The sequence below is a fragment of the Salvelinus fontinalis genome, chromosome 14 (assembly GCF_029448725.1).
Source record: "Salvelinus fontinalis isolate EN_2023a chromosome 14, ASM2944872v1, whole genome shotgun sequence".
NCBI lineage: Eukaryota > Metazoa > Chordata > Actinopteri > Salmoniformes > Salmonidae > Salvelinus > Salvelinus fontinalis.
Window position 1 is genome coordinate 33,994,867 of NC_074678.1, and position 13,863 is coordinate 34,008,729.

The 13,863-nt window shown below is 42.9% G+C and overlaps 1 protein-coding gene across 3 annotated transcripts in view; it reads right to left on the reverse strand.

Moving 5' to 3' along the window:
* Positions 1-1,965: 1,965 nt before the first annotated feature.
* rgl1 (ral guanine nucleotide dissociation stimulator-like 1) overlaps positions 1,966-13,863 on the reverse strand; it is a 43,594-nt gene continuing 31,696 nt past the window's right edge. For all 3 annotated transcript variants that reach the window (XM_055861481.1, XM_055861479.1, XM_055861480.1), the window contains exons 6-17: positions 8,507-8,640; positions 7,676-7,995; positions 7,478-7,562; positions 7,262-7,351; positions 7,037-7,123; positions 6,797-6,829; positions 6,561-6,682; positions 6,324-6,413; positions 5,892-6,078; positions 5,451-5,699; positions 5,219-5,333; positions 1,966-5,131 (exon numbers count right to left, since the gene is read on the reverse strand). In XM_055861481.1, the coding sequence (XP_055717456.1) occupies positions 4,944-5,131; positions 5,219-5,333; positions 5,451-5,699; positions 5,892-6,078; positions 6,324-6,413; positions 6,561-6,682; positions 6,797-6,829; positions 7,037-7,123; positions 7,262-7,351; positions 7,478-7,562; positions 7,676-7,995; positions 8,507-8,640 (1,700 nt within the window). In that variant the 3' untranslated portion in view covers positions 1,966-4,943. The remainder of the gene's footprint in view (positions 5,132-5,218; positions 5,334-5,450; positions 5,700-5,891; positions 6,079-6,323; positions 6,414-6,560; positions 6,683-6,796; positions 6,830-7,036; positions 7,124-7,261; positions 7,352-7,477; positions 7,563-7,675; positions 7,996-8,506; positions 8,641-13,863) is intronic.

A 13,863-nucleotide genomic window follows, 5' to 3' on the forward strand; every position in this document is an offset into this window, starting at 1 on the left:
AGCTGGTATGTGTCTCTATGGGCCTTACTTTTTTAACCATTTACACATTTTCGAGCAAACGGAATGAGCAGGAGCTCATTACTGGAATGAGCTTACTGGAATTCCCGCGAGAGAATAACATTTAATGTAATTAGATGTTAATTATTTGACTAGGCTACCTGTATTTGACATTGTGTTGTTATTTCGCTGAACACTAGATGGTTTATTTTATTTTCGGAGTGAAACGAGGCTACTCAGGCGAGAAAAAACCCTCACCCACATGTATAGTCCCGTTGGAAAATATAAAATGGACTGTTTGAAAATGTGAAGATGTATTTTTTAAATAAAAAATAAAAAACTTTAAAATGTTAATCACATTTTTATTTGGGATACCCCTAACGACATTGCGCATACCACTGAGGGTACACATACCCCAGTTTGGGAATACCTGATAAGAGAACTGGTTGAAAATTACATTAGTAGAAGATTGTATGCTTATTTACCAGTTTTTACAGATGGTTCCTAGGATCCTGATAGTGGACAGAGGGACAGAAGTTTACATTCCTGAATTTGATGTGCAGAAGACTAACAGATGGACTGTCTGTACACTCTGCTGACTGTTGGCAATGGTAGTGGCTCTCTAGCTTAGATTCTTTGTACTGCGTAGTTTATCTTCTGGTAACTCTAATAGGAGTGATCTACTATTGGAAGCATTAACTGCTATGGAGAATTGAGAGACTGGGTGTAATAGTGCATTTCTACTGGGTCCCAGCCCATTCAGGTGTGGGAGGACATTTAATTGAAGACCAAGTAGCCAAGAGGGCTTTAAAACAAGATACAATTTATATTCATGCCCCATTGGGTAGAGGTGAGGCCAAATGTTATAAGTTAATAGGTATCTTTTGTATCATCTTAGTAGCATATGATTAGGTAAGAGTTTTTTTTAAATGTTTGTTTTCTTTTATTCAAAAGTCTACAAGCTGTGATTGACCACAAACCCCAGTACACTAGGTGGCAGCATGCACCTCTAACGTTTGTTTTGCAGATCACCATTATTTACATTTTAGTCATTTAACAAACACTCTTATCCAGGGTGACATACAGTAGCAATTAAGGTTAAGTGCCTTGCTCAAGTGCACATCTGCAAATTTCTCACTTTTTACTGTTGCAAAACCATGAAATAACACATATGGAATCATGTAGTAACAAAAACAGTGTTAAATCAAAATATATTTTACAATCTTCGAAGTAGCCACCCTTTGCCTTGATGATAGCTTTGCACACACTATAAAATATAGATTTAAAAAAAACTTTTTGGGTTACTACATGATTCCATGTGTTATTACATAGTTTTGATGTCTTCACTTATTTTACAATGTAGAAAATAGTCAAAATAAAGAAAAACCCTTGAAATCAGTAGGTGTGTCCAAACATTTGACTGGTATTGTATTTCTGAACATATCCAACTGATTTCAAAATAAAGCATATTTATTTTTCATGGAGGTGATCTCAACAATGAAAATATGTTCACTGAATTGTCTTATTAGCTGATGACAAACAAAAATATTGCGTATTAGATTTCCATGTATACTCTTTATCGACTTGGCTCTAGGATATGTATATTTTCTTAGGGTTAAATAAGTAACTCAAAATGCTTTAAAACACATTGTCAATTAATTTTTAAGAAATTGCACAAGAGCAGGATGTAGCTTTGAGAGGAGAGGTCATGACTGCATTGAAGTCAGTAGAAATGTCTTAAACGATTTACAAAGCCCACAAATGATATGGTGCACTAGCTTTACAGGACTTCATAGTTACTTGTCATCTCATTGTAACATTTTATGGTAAAGAAATGACCAAGTATATTGTTAAATGGTAATTACAGAGTAATAACCCTTTACTTGTTTGTTCCAGAATAATAATTTGAACTATCGTTCAACTCTGGGAATCTTTTTTGTTCAAGGTCAAACAAAAAGACAATCATAGTAATGATAATAATTTATTTAGGTAGAGAATTCTTTGGCAGTGAAGAAGTACACAAAGTTCATGAGAGAAAAATCACAAGTGCTGAATGAGAATCAAGATAGGAGGAAATCGACCACAGAGTAAACCTTGCCCAGTATGACCAATAACAGACCAGTACACTGCGCTCAGTGAGATGGCCAGAATGTCAGTATTAGAGAATGAGTGTTATAGCCATAACCACAGTGTGCAAGGAGAGAATAGGTATTTATAGCACAGTAGGGACAGCATTCAGTGTGTGTGTGTGTGTGTGTGTGTGTGTGTGTGTGTGTGTGGTGGTGTTAATGCTGGTTAGGCAGTGTGTGGGAGCCGGTATGGGTTTCTGTTAGAGTGGGAGGTGTGTGTGTGTGTGTGTGTGTGTGTGTGTGTGTGTGTGTGTGTGTGTGTGTGTGTGTGTGTGTGTGTGTGTAGAGGCCTGGGCACAGGAGGAACTGAGTTAGTGTCATAGTGTGGGCTGGTGTGATTTATTTTCTTCATATCGTCTGTGACTCAAACTATTGGGAGTGAGTGATTAGCTGAGGCTCGGTGCACAGGGGGCCGCAATGTTGAGAATGTTGTAAGAGCAGACATGACTGCCTATTCTGAATGACAATTTCCATCTGAACGTTTACGCAAACGGAGCGCAACGTAGTACTTGAATGTCATTTTTTCACCACAAAATGGGCGGCTCCTTGTAAGCCTGCCTAGAAGTCTTGCTACGCCCATTTTCTCCACAAAAATGTTGAAATGCAACATATTATTCCTTTTGTGAGGGTGGGGGCACTGTTGTGTAGATAATGAGGCTGTATTTTACCACCAAACTCACTTGGTTGAAATTGAACCCCCAAAAATGTATTTTGTTCCTTTCTCTTTTGGCATAAAGGTGTTTCACACACTGATGTAGTGGTAAAAAAAAAAAGTGGAGTTGCGGTGAAAAAAGTAAAGCTCCTTATACGTTCAATTAAGTTTCCTGCAAAACATTTACCCTTCACTACACCACTGGTTTCACTAAATAATTAACTCTACATCTATCAATTTGCTCTAAAAATAAGCACCAGTGTTGCTATAAATCCGTGAAAACAAAAGTGATCTGATGCTATGAACTTAAGTAGCCTATTTTGCATTGATAACTAAATATAATCTCAGCGACTGTTCAAACAATAAACCAAACATTATAGCCTTATTAGAATCCCTCCACAAAACATATTTTGTTTAGAAGTAATTACTTGATTTTAGGCTATTTCTAAATGGTAAAACAGCTGCTAGCCATGTGCTTTTTCTCCATGAACAAAAATGATGACATTCTATTTTTAGCTGATATGGGAGCGAATACATTCAAGCAGCAGATTAAACTGGAATAATGTTGTAGGTTACACTGGCAAGTAGAAGAATATTTGCCAGGGCATTTATTTAATTATAAATTGGGAAGATGGAAAAGCTAGCTTGCTTGCTGTTTTTAGCCTACAGCCAACTGGCAGGCACAAAATGAGGTAATGTAAAACAAACCGAAACTTTCATTACATTTAGCTAATATTCAAAAATGCAGTTGGTTTTCTTTTAAATTAGCCAACAGTGGTCGTTTTCAATGTGATTCTTTGTTTTATCACAAATGGGAAGACAAGAAAATCTCTGCTATTGTAGCCTTGTGAATGTTTATAAATCGGGGGTCTAGGAACACATGGACCGGAGAGGGTAGGTATCATGTTGCCAAAAGGTGCTGCTCTAAAAAAAATCTGACTCCACCCAAGTGCACATGATAAGTGATGGTGTGTTCAGCAGATAGATCTTAACCCTGCACCCTCCTGAATAAGCCCCAGTACTCATTAATGTAATGTGCACCCACTGAGCACTAGAGTGGGAGTATGTCCCCTCTGTCACGATTCCAAATGCAGCACAGGAAATCTGGTACTGGCTTTTTTCTGACAATCTGAATTCACATATAATTTAAGAACATCATCCTTTGGAACTCTCTCCAAGTTTGATACAAATACTTTTTTCTTCTGCCCTGTAAAAAACTAAATCAGAGGAAAACAAAACTATACTTCATTTTGTGCAGAGGTGAAAAGAAGAAGAGCAGGTCACTCATTCCACCTATTTCCCACCTCCTGACGTCACCTAGCCACCAACAAGTGCATCTCTATCAGGACTGCTAATCAGCGCGGCAGGCTGATCCGGGCCTCACATAGAGACCCATCCTATGTGTCACTACACCCTACAGATGAGATAGGACAGCTAAGCAATTTCAAAAGGAAAGGACTTGTTAAAACCAAGTAGGAACCTATCAGAATGCCTCTATAATGGTATTCGTCACACAGCTCAGAATATTAGAGGCGCAGTCCGGTGTGTTACACACAGTGCACACAATGAGGTGAAGGAAACAAAGAAGAAAGATATTGACGTGACACAGCTCCTGTCAATCAATCACCCAGATTAACACTGACACAGGAGTTCATCATCATTAATAAAGGCAACAGGACACATCGCAGTCTCACTCCTTCCCATCTCCCTCTGAATGGGAAACATATCAGGCATCACAGGAAAGAAGAGAGTTGATTAAAAAAAAGCTGAATACTGATGGAGGGCAGGAGTCACTCCTCCTGCATGTGCAAAATCTCTTCATGTGGAGAGCGGAAAGTGTGTGGGGGGGGGGGGGGGCACTGTCTCGCTCTGCCAAAGGCATCTATATTCTAATTGGCACTGAAGTCCCACTACACATCCATAATAGTCCATAGGGGTTAGGGGGTGGCAGAGACAGGGATTGGAAGGCCACAGGCTGCTTCTGGAGTTGGGGGATGTATGTGGGCACTGAGAGGTGGGGGTCCGATTGGGGACAGGGGTTTTGGGAACAGGGTATTCAGAGTCTCATTGACTTCATCTCACTCCCCCATCCCTGGTTCTTCTCAGTCTCCCACCACCCCCTCCTGTCTGTGGTCCCTCCAGTTCTTGTGCCCCTGTCCTGGGAGTCACAGTGTGACCTTGCTGAGGCGCAGAGACAGGCTGGAGCGTTGCTGGGCGCGGGGGAGTGTGGAGGCGCAGCGACTTCTCAGCTGGACCGGCCTCCCCGCGGTGCCTCGCACGCGCAGCAGGAAGTCAAAATTGGCTGAGGTGTTCATGGCGTAAAAGACGTTAGCGTTGTCTGGAATCACCAGCTCTGAAAAAGGAAGTTTTAAAAAAATTACTTTTTCACATTATCATCACAACTCCGAGGCTAAAAAGAGTGTCAGGGAGAATGTTGTACCTCTCTCCTCAGAGATGACCTGCACCAGCTCGTATCCCTCCCCAGGCTCACTCTCCAGGTTGTGTTTGGCCACAGCTCTAGAGATCACTGCTGGAGTCTTATCCTGACTCGTCAACTGGGGACGAAACAACATTTTAATATCAAAATGAAATCAAAATCAGGATGAATCGTCACTTCTGAAAAACCTTTAGAATACATTTTTCATAATCTCCCATCTTAACATGAGACGTACCAGGATGCTCTTGTAGAGGTTGCCATTGCCCTGCTCCAGACTGACTCTGATGATGCAGGCGTCCTGGGCCTGGGTGTTGTAGGCAGGGGGCAGGGGGGAGGAGGGGGACATGGGTGTCAGGGAGACAGAGCGACGGTGCATGCAGGGTGGCCCGGGGAGAGAGGGAGAGGCCGGGGTCACTGGAACACTGGCTGATGATGAGGTAGTGTCCATGGAGTGGAGAGAAGTACAGGAAGAAGACTCGGACAACTGGAGAAACACAGATGACGCACAGTAATTAGCACATATACAACCTTCATATTGCCAACCTTTTGGATAGAATTATAACTTTATTTGCACACATTGGTAAACAAAATACAGAATAGAAAGAAAATAAAACAATAGGGCTTGTGCAAAACCCCCACCAATTAAATACAACAAAAATGTATCTTTGTGCCATACCTTGTTCTGCTGAGTGTCGGAGGTGTGTATAGGTGTCATGGCCATGCCATCGCTTTCTGAAGGGCTGGAGTCACTAGAAGACACGCTTACTGAATCCATGCTCTCCCCAGAGCTGCCAGTAGGGGGCGACCGAGGTGTTTCCCTCAACGGGGAACTCGCTGCCGAGGAGTCTGCACCCAGAAACAGTCTGACAGAGAAAAAAGTCAACAAAAAACATCACAAAACAAAAAGGACCAATATCGGTCATTTAGATCTAATATAAACAATGATTTAATGGAATTCTGTTAAAACATCAATATTATGGCAAAGGCTCCACAACTGATTGTAGAATTCTACACCATTACAATAATGTCTATATTATTCAGGGTAGATTTATTGTAAATCAAAATATAAAGTACAGTATATGTTAGATTTCCTCTAGAGTGTGCTTACAGGCTAAGTCTCTTGACCATACTCTTGCGAGGTTTGGGTGAAGTAGGACTGCTGTCTCCCACTCCTTCAATGTCACAAGACATAGCATAGCTGCAAGAGAAACCGAAAATAATCATGACATCACTGCTACCAGTCTACTTAGCCTGAGAAACAATCAGAAAGAAAGAGAGGATAGCAAGAGCTGATCTAGTGATATATATATATATATATAGTGTGAATGATTGATGATGTTTGTACCTCTCCTCCTCGCTGTGCTGGGGCTGGCTCTTGAACCAGTGCAGGAAGGCAGCGTCAGCACTCAGACAGTAGCTGTTACACGCAGACTGCAGCAGCTTGATCTGAGCAATCACCTCAAACTCCTGCAAGAGAGAGATCAATGTCAATCATGTCAATTGAGCTGACACTACCAACATTAATGACTTTTCCTAATCACCTAATTAGTGGTTTAGAAACAGGTTGAAAATGACACTCACCCTCCGCCTCTTCTCAAAGTTGATGAGCCCACCCTGCAGAAGACACAGAGGACACTGAAAGACTGAACTCTCATCCCACGCTGGGCTGGCTAGACAAACAGTAGTGGACTTCTCCAAAAACTGCCAAACTAATTCCTCACATACTCATGGAAACTCATGCTCTAGTTGCAAACAGTAGTCACAACACACAAGTCTCTACAACCAAACAGAAGGAGTGAGTAGGATGATAGTAAGGCTCACCTCTACTAGGTCTGGTAGAGCAGTATCTAGCATGGTCAGGTCTGTCAGGAAGGTGCCCAGGTAAGGTATCGTCCCCTGCATGGCACCCTGGGAGGAGAGACAAGCATAGGTTAAAACACACCAATCAGCAGGCACAGCTAAGCTACTCACTTTTACCCTCTTCCTGAAACGGAAACAAACAGGGCCGCAAACACATAGTGGCTTGTAGCTTGCTCCACCGCTCACCATTTCCTTCTGCAGCTGGAGTCGTTTGTGAATGCGTTTCTGGTGCTCCTTAGCACAGCCTTCCAGATTGGCAAACTTAGAGGTGCCCTCCTGTAGGGGAAAGAGTAGATTGGGTAAATATCAAATCACTACTAAAATCAATCAATTCTTCATCAATTAACCACTTCCTCAACATCCACAATGTCTGGTATGCAGGCATTCCCAGAGCGGTCTCACCCTCATCAGCAGCTCTCGGCTGGTCAGGTAGTTGTTGTGATCTGAGAAGATGTCTGATAGTTCCTCGAACGTAGAGATGCCGTCTCTGTGGAAATGACAGAGAAAGGTTAGAACTAAATTGGGAATGCATAAGAACTCTATCACATGAGTTGTGAATGACTGATCAGTTCATATGCATTCAGCTTGTGAAAGACCCACTTGTGCACGCAGGACCAGGCCCTCTTCAGTCTGTAGAGTGGGTTGGACTGCAGTGCAGATACGATGGCGTGCAACGAGGAGAAGTTCTTACGCATGCGACACTCCTGAGCGACGTCTATCCAGCGCTGGATGACCCGTGCCCTGAGGTGCGGGCGGATCTGGCGTCGGTGCAGTATGGTGCTGACCACACATGCTGCCACAGCATTGAACTGGGTGATTGTGGCACGGATGGTGGAAGCACTGTGCTTGTTTTGCTTCTTATCCCTCTGGGACCAGATGGAACCCAGGCAGTGGTGAGGAACCACCTTCTTGAACAACAACTGGAAACAGACAAACAATGATAATATTAGTATTCAAACTTTTAAAGTAACTGTCCAGTGAAAATATTACTTTAAAAAAGTTAATATTCTGTTAACGCATACGACAATATTGTTGTTGACTTGTCCTATATCGTGTGGCCAAAGCATAAATTGGCAACAAAAAAAAAACTCACCTCAAAAACTTGTATCATAAAAATGCTTGCTATTTTCTCATAGAACATGAAGTCATGTTGGCTCATTGGCTGAGCTGGCCAAATCAGCGGTCTACTCGCATTAATATTTTGTTGGGGTCCGCACACACCATCACAACACAGAAAAGCTGATTTATAACCTACTTAATTATCATTTTTAAAAAGGAAAACTACTTCACTCGTATTATAATTATTTATAGGTCGTATTTCATGGAAATATGGTAATACTGGACAGTTACTTTAAAATGTATATTTATCCTATATTGTTCAAATACATTGGAAACCCATACTCCCACCCAGCCTCCCTCAGCCTCTCTTACCGCATCCATATAGGTTAGCTGCTCGGCCACCAAATCTGCATCAAATGACAGGAAATCTTCCTGGACCTCGATCTCCACTTCCTCATCCTCACCCAGGCAGAAGGAGCTGTTTCCATGGAAACCGCCGGAGAAACCTACCAAGAGGAAAAATGATCAGATTAATGATCTCCTTCATGATGGCAGGGCTGCCAACTTTTGAAGATAGGAGATCGCACTCCAAGCTTAAGTGAATGTCATTGGCTCCAACCCCTAGCCTGGGTTCAAGTTCATTTCCACATATTTTCATATGGCTTAGGCCCATGACCAGGGTGGAATAATTTTTTTATTATTAAAGATTCTCTTAGTTTGAAAAAAAGCTCAACAAAATCAAATCATTGTCACATGCACCAAATACAACAGGTGTAGAACTTACTGGCAAAGTACTTAACCAACCATGCAGTTAAGAAACATAAGAGTTAAGAAAAGATTTACTAAATAAAGAAAGAAAAGTAACAGGCTGTATTGTATTATATATATATATATATATATATATATATATATATATATATATATATATACATACACACACACACACACACAGGGGGTACCGAGTCAATGTGCGGGGGTACAGGTTAGTCGAGGTCATTGACGTAATAAACTCAGCAAAAACAAAAAACGTCCTCACTGTCAACTGCGTTTATTTTCAGCAAACTTAACATGTGAAAAATATTTGTATGAACTTAAGATTCAACAACTGAGACAAACTGAACAAGTTCCACAGACATGTGACTAACAGAAGTGGAATAATGTGTCCCTGAACAAAGGGTGGGTCAAAATCAAAAGTAACAGTCAGTACATGGTGTGGCCACCAGCTGCATTAAGTATCGCAGTGCATCTCCTCCTCATGGACTGCACCAGATTTGCCAGTTCTTGCTGTGAGATGTTACCCCACTCTTCCACCAAGGCACCTGCAAGTTCCCGGACATTTCTGGGGGGACTGGCCCTAGCCCTCACCCTCCGATCCAACAGGTCCCAGGCGTGCTCAAGGATATTGAGAGCCGGGCTCTTCGCTGGCCATGGCAGAACACTGACGTTCTTGTCTTGCAGGAAATCACGCACACAACGAGCAGTATGGCTGGTGGCATTGTCATGCTGGAGGGTCATGTCAGGACGAGCCTGCAGGAGAAGGGTACCACATGGAGGAGGAGGATGTCTTCGCTGTAACGCAAAGCGTTGAGATTGCCTGCATTGACAACAAGCTCAGTCCGATGATGCTGTGACACACCGCCCCAGACCATGACGGACACTCCACCTCCAAATCGATCCCGCTCCAGAGTACAGGCCTCGGTGTAGCGCTCCTTCCTTCGACGATAAAAGCGATTTTAACCATCACGCCTGGTGAGACAAAACCGCGACTCATCAGCTAAGAGTCCTTTTTGCCAGTCCTGTCTGGTCCAGTGACGGTGAGTTTGTGCCCATAAGCGACATTGTTGCCAGTGATGTCTAGTGACGACTTGCCTTACAACAGGCCTCCACCCCTCAGTCCAGCCTCTCTCAGCCTATTGCGGACAGTCTGAGCACTGATGGAGGAATTGTGCGCTCCTGGTGTAACTCAGGCAGTTGTTGTTGCCATCCTGTACCTGTCCCGCAGGTGTGATGTTTGGATATACCGATCCTGTGCAGGTGTTGTTACACGTGGTCTGCCACTGCGAGGACGATCAGTTGTCCGTCCTGTCTCCCTGTAGCGCTGTCTTAGGCGTCTCACAGTACGGACATTGCAATTCATTGCCCTGGCCACATCTGCAGTCCTCATGCCTCCTTGCAGCATGCCTAAGGCAAATTCACACAGATGAGCAGGGACCCTGGGCATCTTTCTTTTGGTGTTTTTCAGAGTCAGTAGAAAGACCTCTTTAGTGTCCTAAGTTTTCATAACTGTGACCTTAATTGCTTAAGCTGTTAGCTGTTAGTGTGTTAATGACCGTTCCACAAGTGCATGTTCATTAATTGCTTATGGGAAACAGTGTTTAAACACTTTACAATGAAGATCTGTGAAGTTATTTGGATTTTTACAAATTATCTTTGAAAGACAGGGTCCTGAAAAAGGGACGTTTATTTTTTGCTGAGTTTATGTACATGTAGGTAGAGGTAAAATGACTATGCATAGATAATAAACAGCGAGTAGCAGCAGCATCAACAAAAAAAAAGGGTTGGGGGTCAATGCAAATAGACTGGGTAACCATTTGATTAGCTGTCAAGCAGTCTTATGGCTTGGGAGTAGAAGCTGTTAAGGAGCCTTTTGGACCTAGACTTGGTGCTCTGGTACTGCTTGCCATGCAGTAGCAGAGAGAACAGTCTATGACTAGTGTGGTCGGAGTCTTTGGCAATTTTTAGTGCCTTCCTCTGACACCGCCTGGTATAGAGGTCCTGGATGGCAGGAAGCTTGGCCCCAGTGATGTACTGAGACGTAAGCACTACCCTCTGAGCGCCTTCAGGTCAGATGTCGAGCAGTTGCCATACCAGACACTGATGCAACCAGTCAGGATGCTCTCGATGGTGCAGCTGTAGAACTTTGAGATTCTGAGGACCCATGCCAAATCTTTTCTGTCTCCTGAGGGGGAATAGGGGTTGTCGTGCCCTATTCAAGACTGTCTTGGCGTGTTTGCACCAAGATAGTTTGTTGTTGATGTGACACCAAGGAATTTGAAGCTCTCGACCTTCTCCACTACAGCCCCGTCTATGAGAATGGGGGCATGCTTGGCCCTCCTTTTCCTGTAGTCCATAAATGCACACTCAAAACCCGATGACTTGGTTTGAAGTTACTTTGAGATTATTTGGCCATGAAATTTAGAGTATGCTAGCTAGGTAACATTGAATTACATTGGTTTTTGGTTAGAAAATGCTAATATTGGCCTACTGAGTGGCGCAGTTGTCTAAGGCATCGCAGTGCTAGCGGTGCCCCTAGCTGGCGTCCGGGTTGGATGGCATTGTGTCACGAAGCAGCGCGGCTTGGTTGGGTTGTGTTTCGGAGGACGCATGGCTCTCGACCTTCGCCTCTCCCGAGTCCGTACGGGAGTTGCAGCGATGAGACAAGACTGTAACTACTACCAATTGGATACCACGAAATTGGGGTGAAAAATAAATAATAAAATAAATGCTAATATTAATGGTTGGCGGCAGTGGCTAACCATAGGATGGATTGCAGTCTCTCCTTGTCCATAAGAAACAAACATGTAAATATGTAATTCACTTGGGTGAACTATCCCTTTAAAATAGGACCGTAGAAAATCCTGCCTAGAAGTAGCACTCCAAGGGGGTTGGCCACCTCTGATCTATGTTTACCAAAAACTGGGGGTTTCAATATATTAATGTGACTTCATTTGATTTCTGCACAGTACCCCACATTCAAGACAAATGTCATGAATATCAATCTTCAGGTGGTTGAGGCTGATTTGCAAAACCTTGCTATCATCTTAATCTACATAGGCAAGATCTTTTCCATTTGTGTCTACCATCTTGTGCACAATACTAAAATGACAAAACAGAATATTTGAGGCAAGGGGCATTTCAATATAGCTCATTTTTTAGCCCATTGTAGAGGATGGCAATTGTTCTAATGACTTACAGCAGCTATTGTAAAAGACTAAATAAATTAAAACAGATTAAAATCTCCTGAAGATAAGAGGACATAGCTTAAATCTGCCCCTACACCAAACCCAAATTATCTTTCAATGTATTGTTGTCCCCCCACAACAATCATTTACACATTTGGGTTCACAATTTGTTTGTGCAAAATAATGTTTATAATACATACAAATCAAGTCACCTTACCAAGATTCCTGCTGAACGCTGCCTTTTCGTTGTTACAGCCTAATGAACCTTGTGCTAAATCACTAACGACCAAACAAAGTAAATAATGTAGCATATGGACCTGGGCTCATGCAAGTGGTGGATTTAATCACTATAGTAGGCTGGGCTATATTATCACAATGTCAAAAGGAAACATTATGCGACACGAGTGACAGAAAATTCACTTGTTGACAATTATCTGTAGAAAACAGCGCTACAATATGCGGTGCTGCTCTTCTGAAAATGTTTTTCACAAACTTTGATCAGCGGAGAACAAACTTGCCAGTGTAACGGATGTGAAATGGCTAGCTAGTTAGCGGGTACGCGCTAGTAGCGTTTCAATCAGTTACGTCACTTGCTCTGAAACCTAGAAGTAGTGTTGCACCTTGCTCTGCAAGGGCCGTGGCCTTTGTGGAGCGATGGGTAACGATGCTTCGTGGGCAACCATTGTTGATGTGTGCAGAGGTTCCCTGGTTCGCGCCCGTGTCGGGGCGAGGGGACGACGTAAAGTTATACTGTTATATTGATGCTGTTGACCCGGATCACTGGTTGCTGCGGAAAAGGAGGAGGTTGAAAGGGGGGTGAGTGTAACGGATATGAAATGGCTAGCTAGTTAGCGGGTACGCGCTAGTAGCGTTTCAATCAGTTACGTCACTTGCTCTGAAACCTAGAAGTAGTGTTGCACCTTGCTCTGCAAGGGCCGCGGCTTTTGTGGAGCGATGGGTAACGACGCTTCGTGGGTTTCAGTTGCTGATGTGTGCAGAAGGTCCCTGGTTCGCGCCCGTGTCGGGGCGAGGGGACGACGTAGAAGTTACAACTGTTACACCTGTCCAGTCTGCGGTGGTGGTCCCATAGAAAAGCTGCTCCACGCTAATCATGAGGGACATTTTTTTTTTTTACCAACGCGCATCCAATCGCCTTGGTCCTCGACCCTCACAAGCTTCAATCTGCTGCGGTTCACAATGTGGTGGTAGGAAAATGATGGATCTCCCGGGTTAAGGTGCTGCAGTTACAACGCTTATGATATACAGTTGAAGTCGGAAGTTTACATACATTTAGGTTGGAGTCATAAAAACTTGTTTTTCATCAACTCCACACATTTCTTGTTAACAAACTATACTTCTGGCAAGTTGGTTAGGACATCTACTTTGTGCATGACAAAAGTAATTTTTCCAACAATTGTTTAGACAGATTTGATTATTTCACTGATAATTCACTGTATCACAATTCCAGTGGGTCAGAAGTTTACATACACTAAGTTGACTGTACCTTTAAAAAGCTTGGGAAATTCCATAAAATGATGTCATGGCTTTAGAAGCTTCGGATAGGCTAATTGACATCATTTGACATAATTTGATCAAACTCAGTGCCTCTGATTGACATCATGGGAAAACCAAAAGAATCAGCCAAGACCTCAGGAAAAAAATTGTAGACTTCCACAAGTCTGGTTCATCCTTGGGAGCAATTTCCAAACGCCTGAAGGTACCACATTCATCTGTACAAACAATAGTACGCAAGTATAAACACCATGG